The sequence below is a fragment of the Orbicella franksi genome, chromosome 9 (genome assembly GCF_964199315.1).
Source record: "Orbicella franksi chromosome 9, jaOrbFran1.1, whole genome shotgun sequence".
NCBI classification, from domain to species: Eukaryota; Metazoa; Cnidaria; class Anthozoa; order Scleractinia; family Merulinidae; genus Orbicella; species Orbicella franksi.
Window position 1 is genome coordinate 9,761,339 of NC_138153.1, and position 24,226 is coordinate 9,785,564.

At 39.0% G+C, this 24,226-nt stretch overlaps 3 protein-coding genes and 1 pseudogene across 5 annotated transcripts in view; 3 read left to right on the plus strand and 1 right to left on the minus strand.

Moving 5' to 3' along the window:
• Positions 1 to 24,226, plus strand: part of LOC145498415 (uncharacterized) — a 229,661-nt pseudogene that overhangs the window by 205,150 nt on the left and 285 nt on the right. The window contains exons 2-3 of the transcript XR_014050856.1: positions 23,095 to 23,791; positions 24,040 to 24,226. The exon at positions 24,040 to 24,226 is cut by the window's right edge and continues 285 nt beyond it. The product of XR_014050856.1 is annotated as an uncharacterized LOC145498415 (transcript). The remainder of the gene's footprint in view (positions 1 to 23,094; positions 23,792 to 24,039) is intronic.
• Positions 389 to 7,913, minus strand: LOC145497642 (neuromedin-K receptor-like). 2 transcript variants are annotated; one of them, XM_081477465.1, is made up of 2 exons: positions 7,818 to 7,913; positions 389 to 2,991 (listed from the first exon to the last, which is right to left on the minus strand). In XM_081477465.1, exon 2 carries the CDS (start codon positions 2,896 to 2,898, stop codon positions 1,792 to 1,794), a length of 1,107 nt encoding a protein of 368 aa, XP_081333591.1. In that variant the 5' UTR covers positions 2,899 to 2,991; positions 7,818 to 7,913; the 3' UTR covers positions 389 to 1,791. The 2 variants fall into 2 exon arrangements, with proteins under 2 accessions (XP_081333591.1, XP_081333590.1); XM_081477464.1 differs by lacking the exon at positions 7,818 to 7,913 and adding an exon at positions 5,127 to 6,213.
• On the plus strand, positions 13,426 to 14,996 carry LOC145498099 (uncharacterized). Its single transcript, XM_081477977.1, has one exon. The coding sequence runs from the start codon at positions 13,483 to 13,485 to the stop codon at positions 14,611 to 14,613; it is 1,131 nt and encodes a 376-aa protein (XP_081334103.1). The 5' UTR covers positions 13,426 to 13,482; the 3' UTR covers positions 14,614 to 14,996.
• Positions 18,546 to 20,116, plus strand: LOC145498105 (uncharacterized). Its single transcript, XM_081477981.1, has one exon. It carries the CDS (start codon positions 18,603 to 18,605, stop codon positions 19,731 to 19,733), a length of 1,131 nt encoding a protein of 376 aa, XP_081334107.1. The 5' UTR covers positions 18,546 to 18,602; the 3' UTR covers positions 19,734 to 20,116.

The following is a 24,226-nucleotide window of genomic DNA, read 5'->3' on the forward strand; positions in this document are numbered from 1 at the left end:
CTGAAAACGCATCGAATGTTTTTCGTCCATATTACACTGAAGGAATTACGAAACGCAACAATCAGCGGTCATTTTGAATTTGTGTTTGAGGAAAACTCGGTCAGGGAAATCACACGATTATGGTGACGCCATTGTTTTCGAAAGTCTTCGTTTTGAAAATGTTTTCTGTCCACACGAAGACGAAAAGCTGGCGTCTTCAAATTTTTCCGGTTTGAAGAGCGTTTTCGAAAAGCGTCGTTTTGTTGACGGGTTAGTGTGGACGTTATAGGCTTAACCGTAGAAATTAAGCTGCTTTTTCAAATTCTTCGGCGGCGCAGTGTGGACGCTGCCTTATATCCTCAATCATAACACTCTTAATGGTGGTGTTACATTTACTTATGTTTATACTCGATGTTTGAACTTTATTAACCGTTAATAAGCGTTAAGGAACGTTCGATTTACAAATTTCTTGGTTTACCTCCGCAGTTTGACGTCCTAAGTCGGTTCTCTCCATCTCTAAGTCGTTTCACGGTGGCCTTGCTGAACATGCTTTATCACGTAAAAGTTATTCAAGTCTACGATCATTTTAAAAAAATGTTTCCTTCGTTTGAATTTGGATTTCTGTTTAATAGAGCTATAAAATAATTGAGTGCGAGACAACGTATGTCCTTAAGTCGTTTAATATTATCTTCGCAACATACTTTATTATAATTCCGATCAGTTGGAGAACTTGAGTGACAGTAGCCTCTTCCAGGCGTTCAGTTAGTTGGGGCGCAGCGCGCAAATCGATGAGCCAAAAAACAGGGAGAAGCGCGGCGCAGGAAAGTTCCTCGCACCAGGCTCCTCTCTCGTTTTCATCACTGCCGCTTTTCGCGCTGCGCCTCAACTAACTGAACGCCTAGAAGAGGCTAGAGTGACAGAAAAAGTGACTGTTTCCTATAATTGGTTCTTCCATACCTAAAGACAGACTTCGGGTACATGTCTACGCAGTAGTTGGGTTCTAAATCAAAAATCTCTGAATAAACAACTCCGGTGGTAATTATTCAAATGAAGGTCTTTCACGTGATCACGGCTTGGGAGGGGAAAAGTTTGTAGTCCGCGCGCCGGATTTTGGTTATTCCAGTAACCAACGATTGAAAGCGAGGCTGCAAAGCGGTTTTACTTCCGATTGAAGTTTAGAGTCCGCTTGAAGTTTAGAGTCACCCAAATGGAAAAAAAAAATTAAGTATATTTATTTATGTATACTGAAAAAAATTTATAATATTTACTGTATAGTGTTTAGAACTAATATATAAACCAAACAACCCTAGTGTGTGTGTATGGATTTATGAAAAAGGTTTAAAGAGATTTCACCCAGGTTTAGGTTTATTTTTTTCTAAACTAAAGTAGATGAGATGAAAATTTTAAGAATGTCAGTCTTTTTTTTTCCTCCGCTCTCTCTTAATGTTTTTTTTTTTTTAGTGTTCTTCTCTATCTTCTCTACCTCTTGGAGTTCTTTAGGACTTAACGTAATACAAAATCCAAGTGTGTAGCTCACTTAGCGCTAAAGATGGCATTTGTCTTTAACCACCTTTTCAGCAATCGAGTCCTGTATACATGCATGGATAATATGAAAGACGCGAACGTCAACTCTTAGCAAGAGTTATTGATGGCTGAATAATTTTTAGCTGGTTCCGCAAATAAACCGTACGCGCGGTCATTTAAAACAACGTAATGACCTCTGGCTAACTCGGTAATGTTGGTAGCATTTGTCGTGAAGAGCTCGGACTGTGTTTTGATTGGAGGGTAATAATCGGGAACTCTACAATTCATCTACGGTAGTTTACCGAAAATAATGGTACTCCGAGTTTCTCCACGGCGAAATCTGGACATAACAAAATTATTGTCTTCTTCTTCCAAATGCGACGACCCAACGCGCCTAGTGGTGTAACTGAAAAAAGGACATCTGAAAAAGTTGCATAACAGAAGGCTAAAGCTTTTCAACGCCTGACGGTAATTTGTGCTGAACAGGAAGAGAATGATAGGATTGATTGCCGTGCTGAGAGATGGAAAAAGATAAAAAAATAAAGCTACCATAACCATGCATTTATCTCGAACAAATAACGCTGGATGGAACATTTTGAGAGCCAGATAAATACATAGTGGAGTCCAGCAGATGAAGAAGGCAACGACTATGGATATCAAGATTTTCGTGATCTTTTGGTTCTGTTGTTGTCTCTTGTTGGCTAGATGGTCTTGTGTTTTATCTTCAGTGTTGGGGCGATTTCTGACAGTCTTCACAATGCGAGTATAAAGGATGGTCATGGCAAAAAGTGGAGCGCAGTAAAACACTACAAATCCGGTGAAGTTGAAGATGGCGTGTACCAGTTTATCCCACACAATCCTACAGAAGGTTTGATCGTCCACTTTGACAACTTTCGTGTAAAGGAAGTAAGGAAAGCCACAAGCAACTGGGATAATCCACGTCAGTACTAATAGCGAAACGCGAATTCTTCCTCGCGCAAGCACCGTTATCTTCAAAGGAAACACAATGGCGACGTACCTATCCACAGCAATCAGGATCAAACTCAGGACCGAAACAACTTGTGATATTCCTCTGAAATACATTCCTAGTTTACACACAAAGGTAGCCACACGCCCGGTGATGAAGACTTTTGTCGTCAGCATGCCTTCAGCTGCGTACAGTGGCCAGTTGAAACATGTGCAAAGGAGATCTGACACCGTCATGTTGACGATGTAGTAGTTTGTGCTCGTTCGAAGGTTCTGGGTATTTACAAAGCATGCCATTACAAGAAGGTTTCCAATGAATGCTGCCAGACTAACCGTGGATAGTAGTACTGTAAACAGCGTGGAAATCTTGACGGAGCAAGGTGGTTCAGGGCTGTAGACACCCGGCGGTTGAACCGTAGAATTGTTCATAATGCCCGCACTTGAAGTTGAAACGGGTACTGTTGTTTGGTATGAGCTAAAAGGTCCGGCTCAGCGTAAACGTGATAACCCAAGTGAAAGACGCTTTGTAATAGAGGAGAAGAAAAGATAGCAAGTGGTTAATTAATAAGATGAATTGTTTTACATTACCATAAGTCCCGGAGGGTACTTCCCAAAGTTTTTGGTGGGGGTGTGTGGCCCGAATGTTAAGACCTGTATCCTATTTCAGGCCAAAATGTGTGATTTTTTATGCCCCATTTCAGACCTGAGCGAAAAATCGATAACCGATTTTAGACCCCTAAAATTAATACGCGGCTCTAATGTTCGTCCGCAGCTCATCAGAAATGGCTCACATTTGCGTCAACATTTGAAAAGGTCTACAAATTTGTCAATGTCAATGTCGTTTTGACAATTTGTCAAAATACCCAATGTCAAGCTAATGTGAAAAATCCTATTCCGGACGAAAATGGTCAAAATCTAATGAATCCAAAACCGCTCATTAAACCAAAGCCTTCAAGGCCGCACATACCTATATATCCCATATAAGGGAGTACCCAGTCCCCGCCCTCCCCCCCCCCCCCCCCGGGCCATAAGTAATCTACTTGTAAATTACAGTGGAACCTCGCCTAACGGCCACCTTGTTAATACACCTCTTTAATACGGCCACCTCGTTATTACAACCACTTTATTCTGGCCCAAACAAAAGCTCAGTCAATCATCCTCTTATTCAAAGAACCCCTTTAATACAGCCACCCCGTTAATGCGGCTAGAGTTTTGCGGCCCGTTGGTGACCGGATTGACGGGGTTCCACTGTAAGCAAGATAACACGCAAGAAAGCACGCGCACGTGTAAGTAATTAAGTTCATAAAATAAGTAAGAGTGCGAGAAAGATGCATTTTTTAGACCCTTCATTAAAACTGTAATCTGTATTGATAATGGTTTAGTTGAATTCACATGGAATTAATCTATACCTTGAAAAAAGAGAATGCACATGAAAGCTAGTTTCTGGCTTTGAAAACACATGCAATAAGCCCCCCGCCGTTTGTCCTTAATGACCGGTTGTTTACATCTAGATCACCCTGCACTCCGGACATAAATCGCTGCCAGTTTGTTCTTGTAGTTTTCAGTGTTTTATGGAAAAGCGGAACACGTTATTTACCTGCGATAAGCAGCTATATTTAGTTCCTATAAGAGAATTAGTCACGTGATCACGATAAAGCTATTTTCGTACGCCGGACGAAAAACACGAGGGCTTTGTAATAAAGGCAATTCAGCTACCATAGTAATAAGTTTTAGGAACATTTAGTTCCTATTAGAAAAATAGTGACGGGATCATAACAATCTCTTGATCAAAATTAACCGATTTTCGTTCACCGGACAAGAAACACGAGGAATTGAGTAATGAGAAAAAACTCTGAAATTCACATGAGCGAAACACACAAGAACAATCCTCGGTGTTCCCAAAAGATCATTGCCTGCGCATGCGTCACTTTTTTTCTTTTTCGTTGTTAATGCCTAATTAATTTCGTTGTTTCTTAATATTGTTGAATGGCGCGTGAGACAAGCCAAGAATGACAAACTGCTATTGACTGACATTTGCTTCATTGCCCCTGAATTAGCATGTTCACATGCCTAGCAATTTCTTTCATTTAAAACTTCACGGGAAATCTGTTGTACTTCATTTTTTGTCATCATTCATTATTTACAAGCTCATTTCTCTAGAGTCTTAAATACCTACCCAATGCGTAATTATTTCACATTAGCTAATGTACCTTCGTCAGAGAATTTAACGAGACGCTGGACAGAAGCTCAGCAATATAATAAATTGTAAAACTAATCAGTTTCATAATACGCTTGTCGCCAGTTGTATTTAGCGAAATTCATCAGCGAAAGCATTCTTAATTTGTTTATTAAATCCTCAACTTAGCAAAACATGATTTAACTATATATGACACAGGCTTGGCTAAGTGCGAAAGTAACATTTTGCTCGAATGTTATTGAAAGTTTGCAGTGACTTTGTTTCCTCGTCGAACTGAGTAAAACAACTCTGTGAATCGAGCGCGAAACAGGTAAACAAGAAACACAATATTCCTGTTTAGCCACTGCGTTCCAAATATACAAGTCGTTCTTTTAACTCTGCCTGACTGAAAATATTTGTTTAACGAGCGACGTCTTCGATTTCAGTCTCATTAATAACCTTTTAAGCTGATAATTCCTACCTGTTCGAAGTCTCTTATAAGGATGTCACAAGCCGTCCTCTAAGACTGTTTGTAGTTCCAAACAAATAGTTCATCGTGCACATTGGGATTAAGTTCGATGATTTGAAAAACAAAACTCGTCGTATTTGTTACCCCCTGATGCGAACGACAGGAATGAAATAATCTATGCGACGCCTAATAGGTGAGGTAACAAGCAGGGGAATTGAGGATACAAAGACTTTCTTTATGAGGTATTGTTATTTTTTTAGTACTCGCAAAATTGTCATTTAATTTCGAAATCGCGTTCTGTGATCCAAAACACTGTTCACTCTGGGGTTCTTTGCATAAAAATAATGAATTTTCCACTAACGAAGCCTGATGGGCGCCCTCGAGCAATTTGAAATGTAAACATTTAACAAATTATTTTTTATTGGGGTGGCTATGCATGAGACCGAATTAAAAACATTATCGATAATTTCCGAAAAGTTTCTATGATGAGACACGAGGAAGTATTACCTGACTGTTCAACAGGGAAATAAAAAACGAGAACCGCAATATAAAAGATTAAAAAAATATATTCGTTTTATAAGTTCATCACCCAGTTTTTGATTAAAATTACATGAGAGAACGTTTTATTTGAGCCAGCAGTTTTTAATTTAGTGTAAATTGTTCGTCAAAACGAGACATATTTCTCCGGAGGCTATGCTCAAGTTGTTTTACAATTGAATCAATGCTGATCAGCCTAAGTAGACTAAAGCTCGTTTGAGAAAGGGCCACCGGATTTTAAATAATCCGAAGATCCAAACGCCCCAAATCCCTTCAAACCACCTCCATGTCGCTTCCTATTCACCTCTTTTTATTGAGACAAGGTATCAAGACATGTTCTTAGAATTTGTGCGGCAATTAGGAAGGTGGAAAACAATTGTAAAGGGTTTTTTTTTAAATTACTCAAAAAATAGATTTGTGGGCATATTTCTCCATGTACGCCACAACAATTTGTGTACAGGAAGTGAACCCAGGTAACCCTGGCAACAAGTATTTCGTTTGTATTCACAGAAACGTAGCCACAGAATTTGACATGCCACTGATAATATTCTGTCCGAGAGGTAGCTTTCCTCAAGGCTAAATACACGGTCTTTTCATTGAATCATGAATTGTACAATTTCATTAAAAGCGTTTTCAACGTGAAACAAAATGAAACAAACAAACAAACAAACAAATCAATCAATCAATCAATCAATCGATAAATGAAATATACCTACGGGTATGTTTTTGGAAAATCAGTCAGATAAATATGCAAACAGTTTAGTCGAAACGTGTTCACTTGCAATGTGTAAAGCCCTAAGTGCCACAAAAAGCCGTTTGCCAGGGCTTTAAAATAGGTCAGGTTCGATAGATCAATATTCCTATCATGGTTCCAAGGCTTTCAGGACAAGCTTCCATATTTGGTGGCCATCGTTTTCTTTGTATCCAAGGAATTGAGAAATTGAGAGCTAGACAAATTTGGGAATTGAGAGTTAGACAAAAGAAACTTAACAAATTTGCAATTTTGACCTGAAAGATTCGATCGGAAGCATGTTTGAATGTTAATATGTCGAACGAGGCCTTTTTAACCACTCTATCGACCTAGAGACAGTCACTTTGAAACAGGCTCCGCTATCCCTTTTTATGAATTTACAGTTAATTAACAGACTGAATTTTGGTCACAGAATGTGGCCAACAAAAACAAACGGATGCCCATTTTAGAAATGCGTATAAATTTTTTATCAATTTTGGACCTGAGCCTCCGCGATAAAATCTGATTTTCAGAGAAAATCCTAAGGATATATCATTTGTAGCTTTCTGCGAATTTTACACCTAAAACAAAGGACGTAATTTTGTTCATGGACGCCTACGTGACTTAACTCAATTTTATCTTTAATTTTCTGCAAAGACTATTGTCTTCAGTGTTTGGTTAAGAAATATATCATTGAATTCTTGGAAAGCAATTAGATATAACGCGTCAAGACAGCTTATTAATATAATGACTTCAGTTTTCACAAATTTTCCTCGCAACGAAACGACACAAAGTGCGTTTCGGTTCATGCCACAGATTTCGGTTCTTGCTAAAGACTTGAAAACTAACTCTGTTTATTCTAGTCCTGAAATAATTTTGCGAAATGATTCAAAGAAAAAGACTTTACCTCTGCTCAATGCATGACATATTTAATCACTTCTCTTGTAAAACTGGTAAAGGAATAATGATATATTACATGAACAGCTCTTGAAACTACAGATCTCCATCAGAGTTTGCGGATCGCAATTTTTTCATTTGTGTGAGGCATGACATCTAAGAGAATTGTAGAAACTATCGCAGTATCAAACTTGGTCATAGAATACGTGTATCTGCCTCATAATGCATGCTTATCAAAAGAACGGATCGAATTTTTGATTTAATTGGCCGAGCTTAAGAAAACGGAAGAAATGTGGCGTTTCTAATAAGTCCATAACAAATTTTAACTTTGGCTGCAAAGTTAACTTTGTGGTTGTCAATTTTTTTTGCCTCACTTCGCGAGCACCCCGGGCCGTTTCAATTTGCTTTATGACTGCTCCTGTATAAATACTGATAGAGGAAGCCATAGCCGACCTTTGCCGTTCAGTCGCTCAGAAATGTGGATCAGTAGTTGAAGATTTCTGGCGGTGATTTTCAAATAATAAACTAAAGAAACTTACCTTGACGTGTGTCTCGTTCAGTCCTTCAGTTTATCGTAGGACTTGATCGTGACTAGCTGTTTACAGAAAAGACAATTTTCTTTCTTCAATGAGGCGTTTCCGAGTAAAAACAAATATTTAATTTTGACAGCCATTAGGGGAAAGACAAGCTAAAATTAATTAGTTTGATGCCTCGTGCACACGTGACCAAAGTCGGTCGGACACAAGGCATACGGCAGTCTTTCTTTTTTATAAGATTACGTTTTATAAGAATATCGAGGCTGAAAATTGCGAAATTTTAAGAATATTTTTAAGATAAACCGGAGGCTGAGATTTTGAAAAGAAAATAATTTTGCGTATGCTTTTAACGAAACGGTATAAAATTATTCCTTTCTCTAAGCGGCAAAACTAGCCAAAAAAAAAAAAAGCACTAGCCGTATGATCGTTGCCGTTATATGCGTCATATCAGGCCTTAATGCCTGCAGGCTGGCTCCAAAATTACTTGAACACCATCCAGACACCAAATACATTCGAAAACAGAAATGTCATACGTCATAATCTAAGAATATTCACAGGAATATATTTTCAGCCTAAAATCGGCAGAAACTGACAAAGAACATTCACCCTCGGCAGGAAAAACAATATTCTTACTTAAAAAAGAGTGTATTTGTCTAAGAAAAACAAGCATAAAACGTTGAATTGACGGCGGTTTGTACTATTGATTTTAAAAACCACACTGCGCAGATTCAAGACACTCCTGGCATGTAGACCTTGGAGACTCAAGCAGTTTGTGACAGGCTGTATTTAGCGTTTTATTTTGTTAGTGTCCGAGCCCACGGCTCACACAACTCTCGCTCGCGCTACGATCAATTTTTACAAGAAATGATGACGGGTTTTAGTCACGCAGCCAAATATAAAGATCACATATAAATTTTTTCTTTATGGAGCAAACTATTAGTTGTTCCGTTAACAACTGAAACAACGAAATGTCATCCTTTGGAAAGCATTACCTTCACAATGACTGCTGCCCGCACAGGCTAACTTCCTATTTACGTTGCGAATCTCGACTTTTCTGTTTGGCTGTTTCCCATTTTATTAGCAGTTCCCAGACTCCGCTGCGTAAAAAGTGAGAAACCAGAAACTGCAAGGGACCGCATACGATAAACGCTGCCAACGTAGGATCTACAAGAGATCTGGTCAGCCAAAAATAATGTATGTAGACAAACAATAGACTGCAAGGCTGATACTACGTATCAGAATATCTACATAATGATGTTTCCAATGTAAGAAAATTCGAAAGCACCTAATATTTCGAAAATGAGAATTCTGTAGCACGAATCGAAAAACAATGACTGGGTTGAAACCTTTTCTTGTTCGAATTAGAAATATTCGAACGAAAATATAGGAAGAATCCATGAAGTGTTAGCAATCGTAACAAAAAAAAAAAAAAAAAAAAAAAATTAGACCTGTAGTAGTGTAGATAGCCAGACTCGAACTGTACCACGAGTAAGATCTTGTCACGGAAACTTGTTCTTTAAAAACGCACACCACTATACCACCGAGGAAAATGACCCAGTCTTTGTTAATATTTTGGATTTATTTCCTTGATTTAATAATGATGTGATCGACTGAAATTACAATTACATAAAGCTAAATTAGTAACAGCGGGTAAGTAGTTCTGCACCCGAGACGAGAAAGACAAACTGACTGTGTACAATAATGGAAAACCGAACATAACTGAAACAGGCTGAAATTAAATGCTGATGAAATAGACTTACTCACCAACGTTTCCGCGTGAATCCTATCTCATGTCTTGATGAGTTCTTTACCGATTTCTGATTCTTCGATCACGCGCGTTACCGATCGCATTGTATAGTGTTATTAACTGGTTCTCATAACGAAATATATCCCAAGTGACATTCTGTAAATTACGGAACGAGACTTGATGATAGATATTTAGTTGCGCCTATATTTTAGCAGTTACAAATAAACCAATTTCGATATATTAAAATTCAGCCTAAAACAATAGACCCCAGTACGAGGCTCTGGGAAATAACTACAGAGTTTGTCGGGTTTATTCCCCAGAGCCTCGTGCTGAATTCTATTGTGTTCGGCTGAATTTTAATATATCGAATTGGTCTATTAAACGCGAAACACCCTCATGTCAACGCAGAAACATGTCCCCTTGACCACGAGTTAAATTGCTCAGTAATTCAAAGGCAATTATTACTTTTTGTGTCTGCTTTACTCCAGCTTAGTAACTCCGTGTGTCTAAACTTTGCAAACTTCTTAATAACTAATGCATACAAACATACACTGAAATCTGAAGGAAAATAAAGATTGCCCAGAAAATTGCAGCGAATGTTTGGCCGAGAATTGAATTGTCTGTTGCACGGAGGCATCGTAACCACAAAGGACCACAATTTGCAAATCTTAAGAGCAGGTTCGCCTAAATATCAACTAGACTTGGAAAGAGCGAAAAAATCGAATTTCTTCAAACTCGCCCAGAATGAAGTCCTACGGGTACTAGTTACAAAAATATTGTTTTAAGTTCGATAAATCAAAAATTATTTTTTTCCGCAATTTTTTCGTTTCGATGCCCCAAATCGGCCAAAATCCGTCGAAAATGGCGGCATATTCAGAGGCTTGTAAACTCAAAAGTAAAAATCTTCATTACAAACTGATTGCACGTCGTATTTGTACTTCCTTTCTTGTCTATTTAGAGCTAAATAGATCGTGATTTGATTAGAACAAAAATGTTTGATGAATTTTCTAAATTAACGACCCAAGACAGCTTTACAAGAGGTCTACATTTAGGCTATTTTCAAATGCTAAAAAGGCGTTCTGGTACACGGCTTTTCCCAAAACGCCTAGTTTGGTCTGAAAGAGCATTGTTTCTTCTTCAAATTAGTGAAATAGAATTTTTGGGTAAATAAAATCGCGAGCGCCGAGATAGCGAACTAAATGCAGCACTTCTTCCTGAAAACGTGACCTTTGACCCAAGTGTAACGAAACCGATTATTGCAAGAAAACCCGGAAGAAAAACAAACGCTTCGTTATTTTGGAACAATTTCTAGTGATATCTCTCCGAAACCATGATTGCAAGAAACTATTTCCAGATATGAAATCTTACAGGGTGAAGGAAGGAGCTAAAGGGCGCATTTTGACACAATAACTTTGTTTGCTGAGAATTGAATTGAGGTCAATTCCAGTGAAATTTACAAACTTGAAGTGTGTTAGCCGATACTTACCTGAATATTTATATTTATAGAAGAGTCGTCTTCTTGGATTAACCTTCAAAAGAAGCTGGACCCAGATTTGGAAACTTCTAAAAGAAGAAATGTTTAATGTTCCGTGACCTGCCCGCTGCTATAAATTCCATGCACATGCCAACCGCATGTTTGTCGTAAAACCAACTGAACTCCACTGACAGTTTCTATGGGCAACTCCAAAATAAACAATCGATCCCAAAAATGTAAAGTGAAATTGGCTGCCTTCATGAACAGTTAGAAGCTAGAGTCAAGTTCCATTGCCTTTAAAAAGTGCTTGATTTTATTTGTGTGCGTCGACTTTGTTCACTACTCTCACGTTCGAATACCGCGAATCGGTCACGCCAAAACAGTGCAGACCGTGCAGACTGCAGACACTTGTTTGGGCTTTTCATTGTGACTCCTTTTTTTGGGTCTAGTGTAAAACAATAAAAATGCAAACAAGATATAAATTTCCAACCATATTTATTCGTTGTAATAATGGGCAAAAAGTTAATGGTAATGTTTTGAGAAATAGGTGTTGGGTCGTTCGAAATATAATATTGGAATATTTTATGTGTTTAAAAAAAATGTTGCATTTTCTTATCGTTGTTGATGTGTACGCAGGTGCTACGTTTCCTAGGAACTAGTTCTTCAGTGAAATATGTGTAAATTACTTGACCGTTGTTAAACTGGAAATGGTGCCATGTAATCTAACTATTTTGAAAATGTAGTGTCTACTTCAATAATTTGTACCCGATTCTTGGTAGGATGCCTTGGTACATTCATGTTCTGCGAGCACCGTTGCCGCACTGCATGTTTTCGGTTTAGCTGCGTTGTCCAGCAACTCGTTTGTTTACTCGCGGGTGTCGATCGAGAAAATGAAGTAAAAATTGAAATCTGGATTTTGGAAGCGCTCTTTTTGGAATTAGTCGCGTTAGACTCCTTAACTTATTTTCAGTCTCCTGTCCAATTTTTCAGTCAAACCTTGCCCCTTTTACTGACCTTTTCAAGGAGTTTGATAACGATGTTTAAATTAATTTATTCCTAATTTACACTTCTACCCAAATAAAGAAAAGATTCCTAACAATAGCAGCGGCACCTCATTAGAGGATGTTTGTACCAAGAGCACGTCCAGTTAATGAGATGGATAGTTTTAACTGGAAATCCCGCCCACGAAGCTGGGAGGTTCCAAACCTATTTCTTGTAACACTTATGTTGTATGAAATATTTAACAACAACTTTTATCTTTTAACTTAGTGTTATCCTAAACTTTTAATCGGTAAGAACGAAGATTGTAACTTTTATATTGCTCACGTTACCTTATTTAGGTCAACCACTTAAGGATAGTCGGTTAAAATCAAGGTAGAAAACGTTTTAGTCAACCTCGATAACCTCGAAGGAAAATATGCTAAGTAGCTTGGTGCGCAGTCGCAATGGAACCTTATTTGAACTGCGCATGACATTACGTTAGCCTAATTGACAGATTGACATTGATTTGATGGATGACGTGGTTGTCCCTTTAAAAGGAACGTGACGAGTTAGCTCCTAGTAGTTGTAGTAATTGCTGTAACCAGTCAAGAGCAACAAGTAAGAGAACGTTGTGAGTATTGTACCCAAGACATCAATAGTGGAAATAAAAAGAGAAGCAACCAAACAAAGAGTGTTGGAGTGATCAGCTAATTTCCCCAAAGGTCGCTTTAACAAGCTGGTGGAGTTCCGGTTTCGGTGCCCGACGGCCCGGATTTTGTGTTGAAAATCCGATCAGTGGATGACTGGACGTGGCTATGGCCGTAATGTTTTAACCGGACCATTCCGGTTATCAAATGCTCGGCCGTGGATGTTGTAGGTAACATCATCATCATATGCAGACGGTGGATTAAACGCCAACAGCAACGTTTACAGGCGCTGTCAAAAAGGGAGCTAACACAAAAACTAAACAGAACTGAACATTGAGGGTTAAGTCCCAAGAAATAGAAGCCGACACGTGCGTGTCTTTCTTTTACGGAGTTACTTCCAGAACTAAAAGAAGCAGGACAAGCTGAGTCAAGCCAAGTCAGGCCAGCATAAACCAAGTCAAGCCAGGACAAGCCAGGAAATCAACCCGCCAGATGGAACGTAAGACTTACTGATGCTGCGTAGTCATTATTTCCTTTCTCGTAACCTTTTCTAGCACCCTATGTTCGTTTTAAATAATATATTTGTTAGTACTTACGTATTTGTGCTACTGTTCGTTGTGGTGATCCAATTCTGTTATTTTTAAGTTAAAAGTTGCACCGACATTTAATTGGGATTGATAGGAATAGTGGTTGTTGCAATTTATTGCACCTAAGCCTAAAGCCTCTAAAAAGATCGTTACGCGTTCTCAAACACATCAGGCACAGCTGATTGAAACACACAAAGAAAGTAATATTTGTGTTTGTCCTGCATTCGGTGTCATGAATGTTGACCAAAAAGAAGAATTTAAAGCCTTGTTTGCCACTTTTCTGACGACAATAAAAGGCGATCTAGAAAAAGAAGCGGAAACGACACGCACAAAATTAGATTCTCTACAAAATAAAATTGACCAAAAAGCAAGTACTCATGGCTTGAAGCCAGAAATTTTTGATGGAAATCCTGTAGCGGACGCGTCAGTATGGTTGGACAATTTTCGTCGCATAGCCAAATTAAATAATTGGTCGGAGGAGTTACAACTTAATGCTTTTCCACTCTATTTGCGGGGCATTGCGCACGCCTGGTTTCTCACATTAGCTGAGGAAACTATGGGCACTTTAACTGCTCTTTTTGATGCGTTTCGCGCACGTTTTGCCTCTGGCCCGCAGGATTGGATTTTAAGCCAACAGTTAAGTGCGCGTAAACACGCTCCAAACGAGCCCATCGATGATTACATTACTGATATTACGCGGCTATGCAAACGATTAGGATTGTCTGACGTAGAAACAGTGAGATATTTTATCGAAGGATTACAGGGCGACCTTCAAGCCTATGTGTCACTAGGTAGGCCAAAGACGTTTCAGGAGGCCGAGTCCCTAGCGCGTATGAAGGACATCGTTAATCGCCGCCAGGGTGCTACAAACACTCAATCTGTTTTAGCGCAAATGCAAGCAATGTTCAGTAAATTCCTGGAGCAATCTTCTAGTAACAGTAAGGTGATAGCTGCCGCGGCACCAGCTCCAAATACATCAGATGCTGATAAGAAATTAGAAGACTTGTTCAATCAGGTTAAACAAATTCAAAAGCAACAGCAGCGGCACACTCAGCAAATGCACCCTAGTTATGCGGTTGCTGCTTATGATCAGGCTCCGGGGACATCACGCCCTTTCGAACCCCGCAGTTGGCAGGGACAGCAAAATAGCCAGGTTGACCAGTTACAACGGCAGGTCAACCGCTTAGAGACTGAATTGAGACGGTATCAGAATCCGCGCCATTCCGCCAATCACTCATATGACCGATCTTACAGAGGGTGGAATGATGAATGTAGTAATGAATTCCGTGGTCCCCCCTTCAACACTCGACGCTCTATTGTAGCCATAGACGCCCCACCAAATTCCAACCAGGGAAACGCCTAAGGACTCTTGTTGGTACCCCAAGAGTCCGTTTTGACAGAACAAAATTATGTAAATATTATAGACAAAGTTTTCGAAGAGCAACTAAAGACAACAATCAAGTCAGTTGTAAGCCCAGAAAATGTTTTACTACTATAGATAGCAGATTCTCTTCACGACATTCGGTTGCTCGACATGATGTTTCTACTTGTAAAGCAGGTGTAAATAGTATTGATGATATTCGCACGGAATCGCCAATTGTAAATAGTCACAATCGCCCTGATGATAGTTTTTCGGACTCGCTTATTTCGGATATCGTGGTAATCCCAGGACCACCATATCCTACTAAAAATAGCGTGTCTGAAACACAGTCTAGGGAATCTTTATGTCCACTTTCTTCGGCGACGAAAAATAGTAATCACGATGTAACTTTTGATAATACATGTCGAGAAAATACAGTTACCAAATTGAACCAGAGTTCTCAACATACGAGATGCAATAAAAGAAAGGTTAACAGAAATACAAATGTGAAAACGCGCAAATATCGTTTATCAGAAATTGAAAATAAAATGGAGACTGGTAACGTCCATATTAATATTACCGAGAGAATACCGCAAAATGAGACAGTTTTCTCACTCAGCGATGACGCCGCACTAGGCGTTAACAAAATGTCAATTTGTCCCGATGGAAACATTAACGCTGGCGTTACTGTGACCATTGATGAACATAATAGTACCTACGTAGATGACCTAAAAAGGACCCAATTACACCTCAAAGGTGTTATCACCACAAGTAGTGATGAAACCATAGGAAAACGAAAACGCATTGAAGAAGTTATCAATACAAGAAATCATAATATATCGACAGTCAAATTAAAACCAGTTTTAAAACAGAAAAGAAGTTACCCGATTTTACGAGAAGAGATTAACGAGAAAATATTTCACACAGAAATGGAAGACGCTCAAAAGCAAAATGAACAAAGCATTGTGAGTAAACAACCCTTGTACAACCCTGATCAAGTTGTACAACAGGTTTTACCAAATTCTGACTTACGCAGTCAGACCACTTCAGGTATTTTCAGGACTAGGAATTTAGATTCGGAAGCCATACGCAATGTGCACACAAAGAAAACCGAAACTCTTTCGTATTCACAGGAAGTTACCACTGACTCTCGTCTCTTTGTCTTGCCCGGCCAAGCAAGCCAAGAGGACTTAATTCAAGACAACGCGTGTGAAACAGAGCAAATTGCCAGTTCCAAACATGATGCAACAAGCACCACATTTGAGTCAGCTAAAGATTTTCCTAAATTGCCAACTTACGAAGAAGCAGTAACCTTTCCTAGTTTAACAGAATATCTGACCAATAATCCTATGACGGAAGAAATAAGGAAAGTTTTGAATTTCGCAAGGCACAGCCCTCCAAAGGAAGCAATTACTACTGTTTGTAAGGCCAATACACCTCCCTACACATTCTTCATGCCAAAACAACGTAAACCACCCGATAAATCAGAAATTCCGTCTTGCATTACTAGAATGAGCCATTGACACGCATTGGTTCTTTATAACAACCCATCATTCACGAACACAAAGAAACATAAGCTAAACCAAAAATAAAAGAAAACAAACAAACAAACAATTTTGTTAAATATTTCATGAAGTTACTTAACGGGGTTTGACACGAATATTGCTAACTTTTTGTCTGTTGACTCAGCAGTAAGAAACTCAACTAGGTTTCATCTTCTGTTTACACTTCATATTACAATTAAAATTTTATGTGAGCATTTTTGAACACTGTTATTCCTATCAACCCTTCGCTTATACGATTTTCTTTTAATGCCGTATGTCCACATAAATTTTACTTGAAGGTTATACATTATTCAACTATAGTGTTGGGTTCGTGCAGATATATATATATATGCCTCCATTTTTCTTGTTATGGTATTGTCATGTTATCTTGCTTGCATTCTATTAACTCATTGTGAGCTAGGGACTAGCTCAATCTAAGTGGGGAGAATATGTAAAACAATAAAAATGCAAACAAGATATAAATTTCCAACCATATTTATTCGTTGTAATAATGGGCAAAAAGTTAATGGTAATGTTTTGAGAAATAGGTGTTGGGTCGTTCGAAATATAATATTGGAATATTTTATGTGTTTAAAAAAAATGTTGCATTTTCTTATCGTTGTTGATGTGTACGCAGGTGCTACGTTTCCTAGGAACTAGTTCTTCAGTGAAATATGTGTAAATTACTTGACCGTTGTTAAACTGGAAATGGTGCCATGTAATCTAACTATTTTGAAAATGTAGTGTCTACTTCAATAATTTGTACCCGATTCTTGGTAGGATGCCTTGGTACATTCATGTTCTGCGAGCACCGTTGCCGCACTGCATGTTTTCGGTTTAGCTGCGTTGTCCAGCAACTCGTTTGTTTACTCGCGGGTGTCGATCGAGAAAATGAAGTAAAAATTGAAATCTGGATTTTGGAAGCGCTCTTTTTGGAATTAGTCGCGTTAGACTCCTTAACTTATTTTCAGTCTCCTGTCCAATTTTTCAGTCAAACCTTGCCCCTTTTACTGACCTTTTCAAGGAGTTTGATAACGATGTTTAAATTAATTTATTCCTAATTTACACTTCTACCCAAATAAAGAAAAGATTCCTAACAATAGCAGCGGCACCTCATTAGAGGATGTTTGTACCAAGAGCACGTCCAGTTAATGAGATGGATAGTTTTAACTGGAAATCCCGCCCACGAAGCTGGGAGGTTCCAAACCTATTTCTTGTAACACTTATGTTGTATGAAATATTTAACAACAACTTTTATCTTTTAACTTAGTGTTATCCTAAACTTTTAATCGGTAAGAACGAAGATTGTAACTTTTATATTGCTCACGTTACCTTATTTAGGTCAACCACTTAAGGATAGTCGGTTAAAATCAAGGTAGAAAACGTTTTAGTCAACCTCGATAACCTCGAAGGAAAATATGCTAAGTAGCTTGGTGCGCAGTCGCAATGGAACCTTATTTGAACTGCGCATGACATTACGTTAGCCTAATTGACAGATTGACATTGATTTGATGGATGACGTGGTTGTCCCTTTAAAAGGAACGTGACGAGTTAGCTCCTAGTAGTTGTAGTAATTGCTGTAACCAGTCAAGAGCAACAAGTAAGAGAACGTTGTGAGTATTGTACCCAAGACATCAATAGTGGAAATAAAAAGAGAAGCAACCAAACAAAGAGTGTTGGAGTGATCAGCTAATTTCCCCAAAGGTCGCTTTAACAAGCTGGTGGAGTTCCGGTTTCGGTGCCCGACGGCCCGGATTTTGTGTTGAAAATCCGATCAGTGGATGACTGGACGTGGCTATGGCCGTAATGTTTTAACCGGACCATTCCGGTTATCAAATGCTCGGCCGTGGATGTTGTAGGTAACATCATCATCATATGCAGACGGTGGATTAAACGCCAACAGCAACGTTTACAGGCGCTGTCAAAAAGGGAGCTAACACAAAAACTAAACAGAACTGAACATTGAGGGTTAAGTCCCAAGAAATAGAAGCCGACACGTGCGTGTCTTTCTTTTACGGAGTTACTTCCAGAACTAAAAGAAGCAGGACAAGCTGAGTCAAGCCAAGTCAGGCCAGCATAAACCAAGTCAAGCCAGGACAAGCCAGGAAATCAACCCGCCAGATGGAACGTAAGACTTACTGATGCTGCGTAGTCATTATTTCCTTTCTCGTAACCTTTTCTAGCACCCTATGTTCGTTTTAAATAATATATTTGTTAGTACTTACGTATTTGTGCTACTGTTCGTTGTGGTGATCCAATTCTGTTATTTTTAAGTTAAAAGTTGCACCGACATTTAATTGGGATTGATAGGAATAGTGGTTGTTGCAATTTATTGCACCTAAGCCTAAAGCCTCTAAAAAGATCGTTACGCGTTCTCAAACACATCAGGCACAGCTGATTGAAACACACAAAGAAAGTAATATTTGTGTTTGTCCTGCATTCGGTGTCATGAATGTTGACCAAAAAGAAGAATTTAAAGCCTTGTTTGCCACTTTTCTGACGACAATAAAAGGCGATCTAGAAAAAGAAGCGGAAACGACACGCACAAAATTAGATTCTCTACAAAATAAAATTGACCAAAAAGCAAGTACTCATGGCTTGAAGCCAGAAATTTTTGATGGAAATCCTGTAGCGGACGCGTCAGTATGGTTGGACAATTTTCGTCGCATAGCCAAATTAAATAATTGGTCGGAGGAGTTACAACTTAATGCTTTTCCACTCTATTTGCGGGGCATTGCGCACGCCTGGTTTCTCACATTAGCTGAGGAAACTATGGGCACTTTAACTGCTCTTTTTGATGCGTTTCGCGCACGTTTTGCCTCTGGCCCGCAGGATTGGATTTTAAGCCAACAGTTAAGTGCGCGTAAACACGCTCCAAACGAGCCCATCGATGATTACATTACTGATATTACGCGGCTATGCAAACGATTAGGATTGTCTGACGTAGAAACAGTGAGATATTTTATCGAAGGATTACAGGGCGACCTTCAAGCCTATGTGTCACTAGGTAGGCCAAAGACGTTTCAGGAGGCCGAGTCCCTAGCGCGTATGAAGGACATCGTTAATCGCCGCCAGGGTGCTACAAACACTCAATCTGTTTTAGCGCAAATGCAAGCAATGTTCAGTAAATTCCTGGAGCAATCTTCTAGTAACAGTAAGGTGATAGCTGCCGCGGCACCAGCTCCAAATACATCAGATGCTGATAAGAAATTAGAAGACTTGTTCAATCAGGTTAAACAAATTCAAAAGCAACAGCAGCGGCACACTCAGCAAATGCACCCTAGTTATGCGGTTGCTGCTTATGATCAGGCTCCGGGGACATCACGCCCTTTCGAACCCCGCAGTTGGCAGGGACAGCAAAATAGCCAGGTTGACCAGTTACAACGGCAGGTCAACCGCTTAGAGACTGAATTGAGACGGTATCAGAATCCGCGCCATTCCGCCAATCACTCATATGACCGATCTTACAGAGGGTGGAATGATGAATGTAGTAATGAATTCCGTGGTCCCCCCTTCAACACTCGACGCTCTATTGTAGCCATAGACGCCCCACCAAATTCCAACCAGGGAAACGCCTAAGGACTCTTGTTGGTACCCCAAGAGTCCGTTTTGACAGAACAAAATTATGTAAATATTATAGACAAAGTTTTCGAAGAGCAACTAAAGACAACAATCAAGTCAGTTGTAAGCCCAGAAAATGTTTTACTACTATAGATAGCAGATTCTCTTCACGACATTCGGTTGCTCGACATGATGTTTCTACTTGTAAAGCAGGTGTAAATAGTATTGATGATATTCGCACGGAATCGCCAATTGTAAATAGTCACAATCGCCCTGATGATAGTTTTTCGGACTCGCTTATTTCGGATATCGTGGTAATCCCAGGACCACCATATCCTACTAAAAATAGCGTGTCTGAAACACAGTCTAGGGAATCTTTATGTCCACTTTCTTCGGCGACGAAAAATAGTAATCACGATGTAACTTTTGATAATACATGTCGAGAAAATACAGTTACCAAATTGAACCAGAGTTCTCAACATACGAGATGCAATAAAAGAAAGGTTAACAGAAATACAAATGTGAAAACGCGCAAATATCGTTTATCAGAAATTGAAAATAAAATGGAGACTGGTAACGTCCATATTAATATTACCGAGAGAATACCGCAAAATGAGACAGTTTTCTCACTCAGCGATGACGCCGCACTAGGCGTTAACAAAATGTCAATTTGTCCCGATGGAAACATTAACGCTGGCGTTACTGTGACCATTGATGAACATAATAGTACCTACGTAGATGACCTAAAAAGGACCCAATTACACCTCAAAGGTGTTATCACCACAAGTAGTGATGAAACCATAGGAAAACGAAAACGCATTGAAGAAGTTATCAATACAAGAAATCATAATATATCGACAGTCAAATTAAAACCAGTTTTAAAACAGAAAAGAAGTTACCCGATTTTACGAGAAGAGATTAACGAGAAAATATTTCACACAGAAATGGAAGACGCTCAAAAGCAAAATGAACAAAGCATTGTGAGTAAACAACCCTTGTACAACCCTGATCAAGTTGTACAACAGGTTTTACCAAATTCTGACTTACGCAGTCAGACCACTTCAGGTATTTTCAGGACTAGGAATTTAGATTCGGAAGCCATACGCAATGTGCACACAAAGAAAACCGAAACTCTTTCGTATTCACAGGAAGTTACCACTGACTCTCGTCTCTTTGTCTTGCCCGGCCAAGCAAGCCAAGAGGACTTAATTCAAGACAACGCGTGTGAAACAGAGCAAATTGCCAGTTCCAAACATGATGCAACAAGCACCACATTTGAGTCAGCTAAAGATTTTCCTAAATTGCCAACTTACGAAGAAGCAGTAACCTTTCCTAGTTTAACAGAATATCTGACCAATAATCCTATGACGGAAGAAATAAGGAAAGTTTTGAATTTCGCAAGGCACAGCCCTCCAAAGGAAGCAATTACTACTGTTTGTAAGGCCAATACACCTCCCTACACATTCTTCATGCCAAAACAACGTAAACCACCCGATAAATCAGAAATTCCGTCTTGCATTACTAGAATGAGCCATTGACACGCATTGGTTCTTTATAACAACCCATCATTCACGAACACAAAGAAACATAAGCTAAACCAAAAATAAAAGAAAACAAACAAACAAACAATTTTGTTAAATATTTCATGAAGTTACTTAACGGGGTTTGACACGAATATTGCTAACTTTTTGTCTGTTGACTCAGCAGTAAGAAACTCAACTAGGTTTCATCTTCTGTTTACACTTCATATTACAATTAAAATTTTATGTGAGCATTTTTGAACACTGTTATTCCTATCAACCCTTCGCTTATACGATTTTCTTTTAATGCCGTATGTCCACATAAATTTTACTTGAAGGTTATACATTATTCAACTATAGTGTTGGGTTCGTGCAGATATATATATATATGCCTCCATTTTTCTTGTTATGGTATTGTCATGTTATCTTGCTTGCATTCTATTAACTCATTGTGAGCTAGGGACTAGCTCAATCTAAGTGGGGAGAATATGTAAAACAATAAAAATGCAAACAAGATATAAATTTCCAACCATATTTATTCGTTGTAATAATGGGCAAAAAGTTAATGGTAATGTTTTGAGAAATAGGTGTTGGGTCGTTCGAAATATAATATTGGAATATTTTATGTGTTTAAAAAAAATGTTGCATTTTCTTATCGTTGTTGATGTGTACGCAGGTGCTACGTTTCCTAGGAACTAGTTCTTCAGTGAAATATGTGTAAATTACTTGACCGTTGTTAAACTGGAAATGGTGCCATGTAATCTAACTATTTTGAAAATGTAGTGTCTACTTCAATAATTTGTACCCGATTCTTGGTAGGATGCCTTGGTACATTCATGTTCTGCGAGCACCGTTGCCGCACTGCATGTTTTCGGTTTAGCTGCGTTGTCCAGCAACTCGTTTGTTTACTCGCGGGTGTCGATCGAGAAAATGAAGTAAAAATTGAAATCTGGATTTTGGAAGCGCTCTTTTTGGAATTAGTCGCGTTAGACTCCTTAACTTATTTTCAGTCTCCTGTCCAATTTTTCAGTCAAACCTTGCCCCTTTTACTGACCTTTTCAAGGAGTTTGATAACGATGTTTAAATTAATTTATTCCTAATTTACACTTCTACCCAAATAAAGAAAAGATTCCTAACAATAGCAGCGGCACCTCATTAGAGGATGTTTGTACCAAGAGCACGTCCAGTTAATGAGATGGATAGTTTTAACTGGAAATCCCGCCCACGAAGCTGGGAGGTTCCAAACCTATTTCTTGTAACACTTATGTTGTATGAAATATTTAACAACAACTTTTATCTTTTAACTTAGTGTTATCCTAAACTTTTAATCGGTAAGAACGAAGATTGTAACTTTTATATTGCTCACGTTACCTTATTTAGGTCAACCACTTAAGGATAGTCGGTTAAAATCAAGGTAGAAAACGTTTTAGTCAACCTCGATAACCTCGAAGGAAAATATGCTAAGTAGCTTGGTGCGCAGTCGCAATGGTACCTTATTTGAACTGCGCATGACATTACGTTAGCCTAATTGACAGATTGACATTGATTTGATGGATGACGTGGTTGTCCCTTTAAAAGGAACGTGACGAGTTAGCTCCTAGTAGTTGTAGTAATTGCTGTAACCAGTCAAGAGCAACAAGTAAGAGAACGTTGTGAGTATTGTACCCAAGACATCAATAGTGGAAATAAAAAGAGAAGCAACCAAACAAAGAGTGTTGGAGTGATCAGCTAATTTCCCCAAAGGTCGCTTTAACACTAGTTACAAAATAGTGTTAAATATATCTGAAAGTTTGTTATTAATCCACAGGCTGCACAAGTGCAGTATTTGACTTTTGATTCAATAGACAAACGCGTACGAGACTTCGTATGGGAAACTTATACCCCGTTCACACCAAAGCTTAAACATGTTTAAATCGTGTTTTAATAAACTTGTTTTACTAAACTGCCCGTTCACATCGCGGGCGCGTTTAACAAAACATGTCTAGAACCGTGTTTTATAAAACTACCTAGACGAGGTAGTTTAACTTTTGTGTTTTATTAAACACATCCAAAATGGCGGCCGTTAAAAAACCTCGTGGAAGAGTTTGGGAGAACAGAGAGACCATGTTGTTACTTCAGAAGTGGGGGGACGAAAATATACAAACAAAACTATTGTCCTGTACCAGAAAGAAGCCTATATGGCAAGAAATCAGCGCATTTCTACGGGCGGCGGGCTACGAGGACAGGGAGAAGACCCGTGTAAAACAAGAATACATACTTTGGTAAGCGCGTATCGTTCCTACAAAGATGAATGCAGGAAGACAGGAAACGGAACTTCGAAGAAGAAGCCGGCGTTCTTCGGTGAAGTCGATGAATTCTTATCAGGAAAGCCCTCCACGAAGCCAAAGAGTGTCGTTACTTCTTCCTAAATTGTCATTGGGGATGGTACACAGGTCTGTGAAGAAGAAAGCAAAGGAAATGTCGAAAACGTTGCGCCAAGTTTAACTTCCAGCAGCAGCGACAACAACAACAAAGCCAGCAAATTCCCGGAACCAAAAAAAGATGCTTGTGTGACATGTACAGGTGAGCTTTCAAAAAAAAAAACTATTGCCTATTGGAGGGCCAGACAATTGTCACACATAACGGAACATGGACGCCTTGCACTGTCGATAAAGTTGATGGGTTTATTTTTGCAAATATACTTCCAAGACAGATGGAATCATGTATTGCAAGAGATAAGTAAAACATAAAGCAGCTGCTAACATTATTAATTTCCGACTTGGATCTCCACATTTAAGCGTGCGATCTGTCGTGTTCCTTCTCAGAAACAACAAACAACGGAGGATGAGAAGCCAGTACATGTATGTAAAAGTGGCACAAAAAACGAAATTTGTCAACAACTGACGCATTTGCCAAAGTCGACAAAGCTTTAGAGGCGTTTGTGTTCTATCAGCAAGCAGCTGATAGGAGATTTATGGAGGCAGAGGAGGCACGTGAAAGAAGAGATGAAGA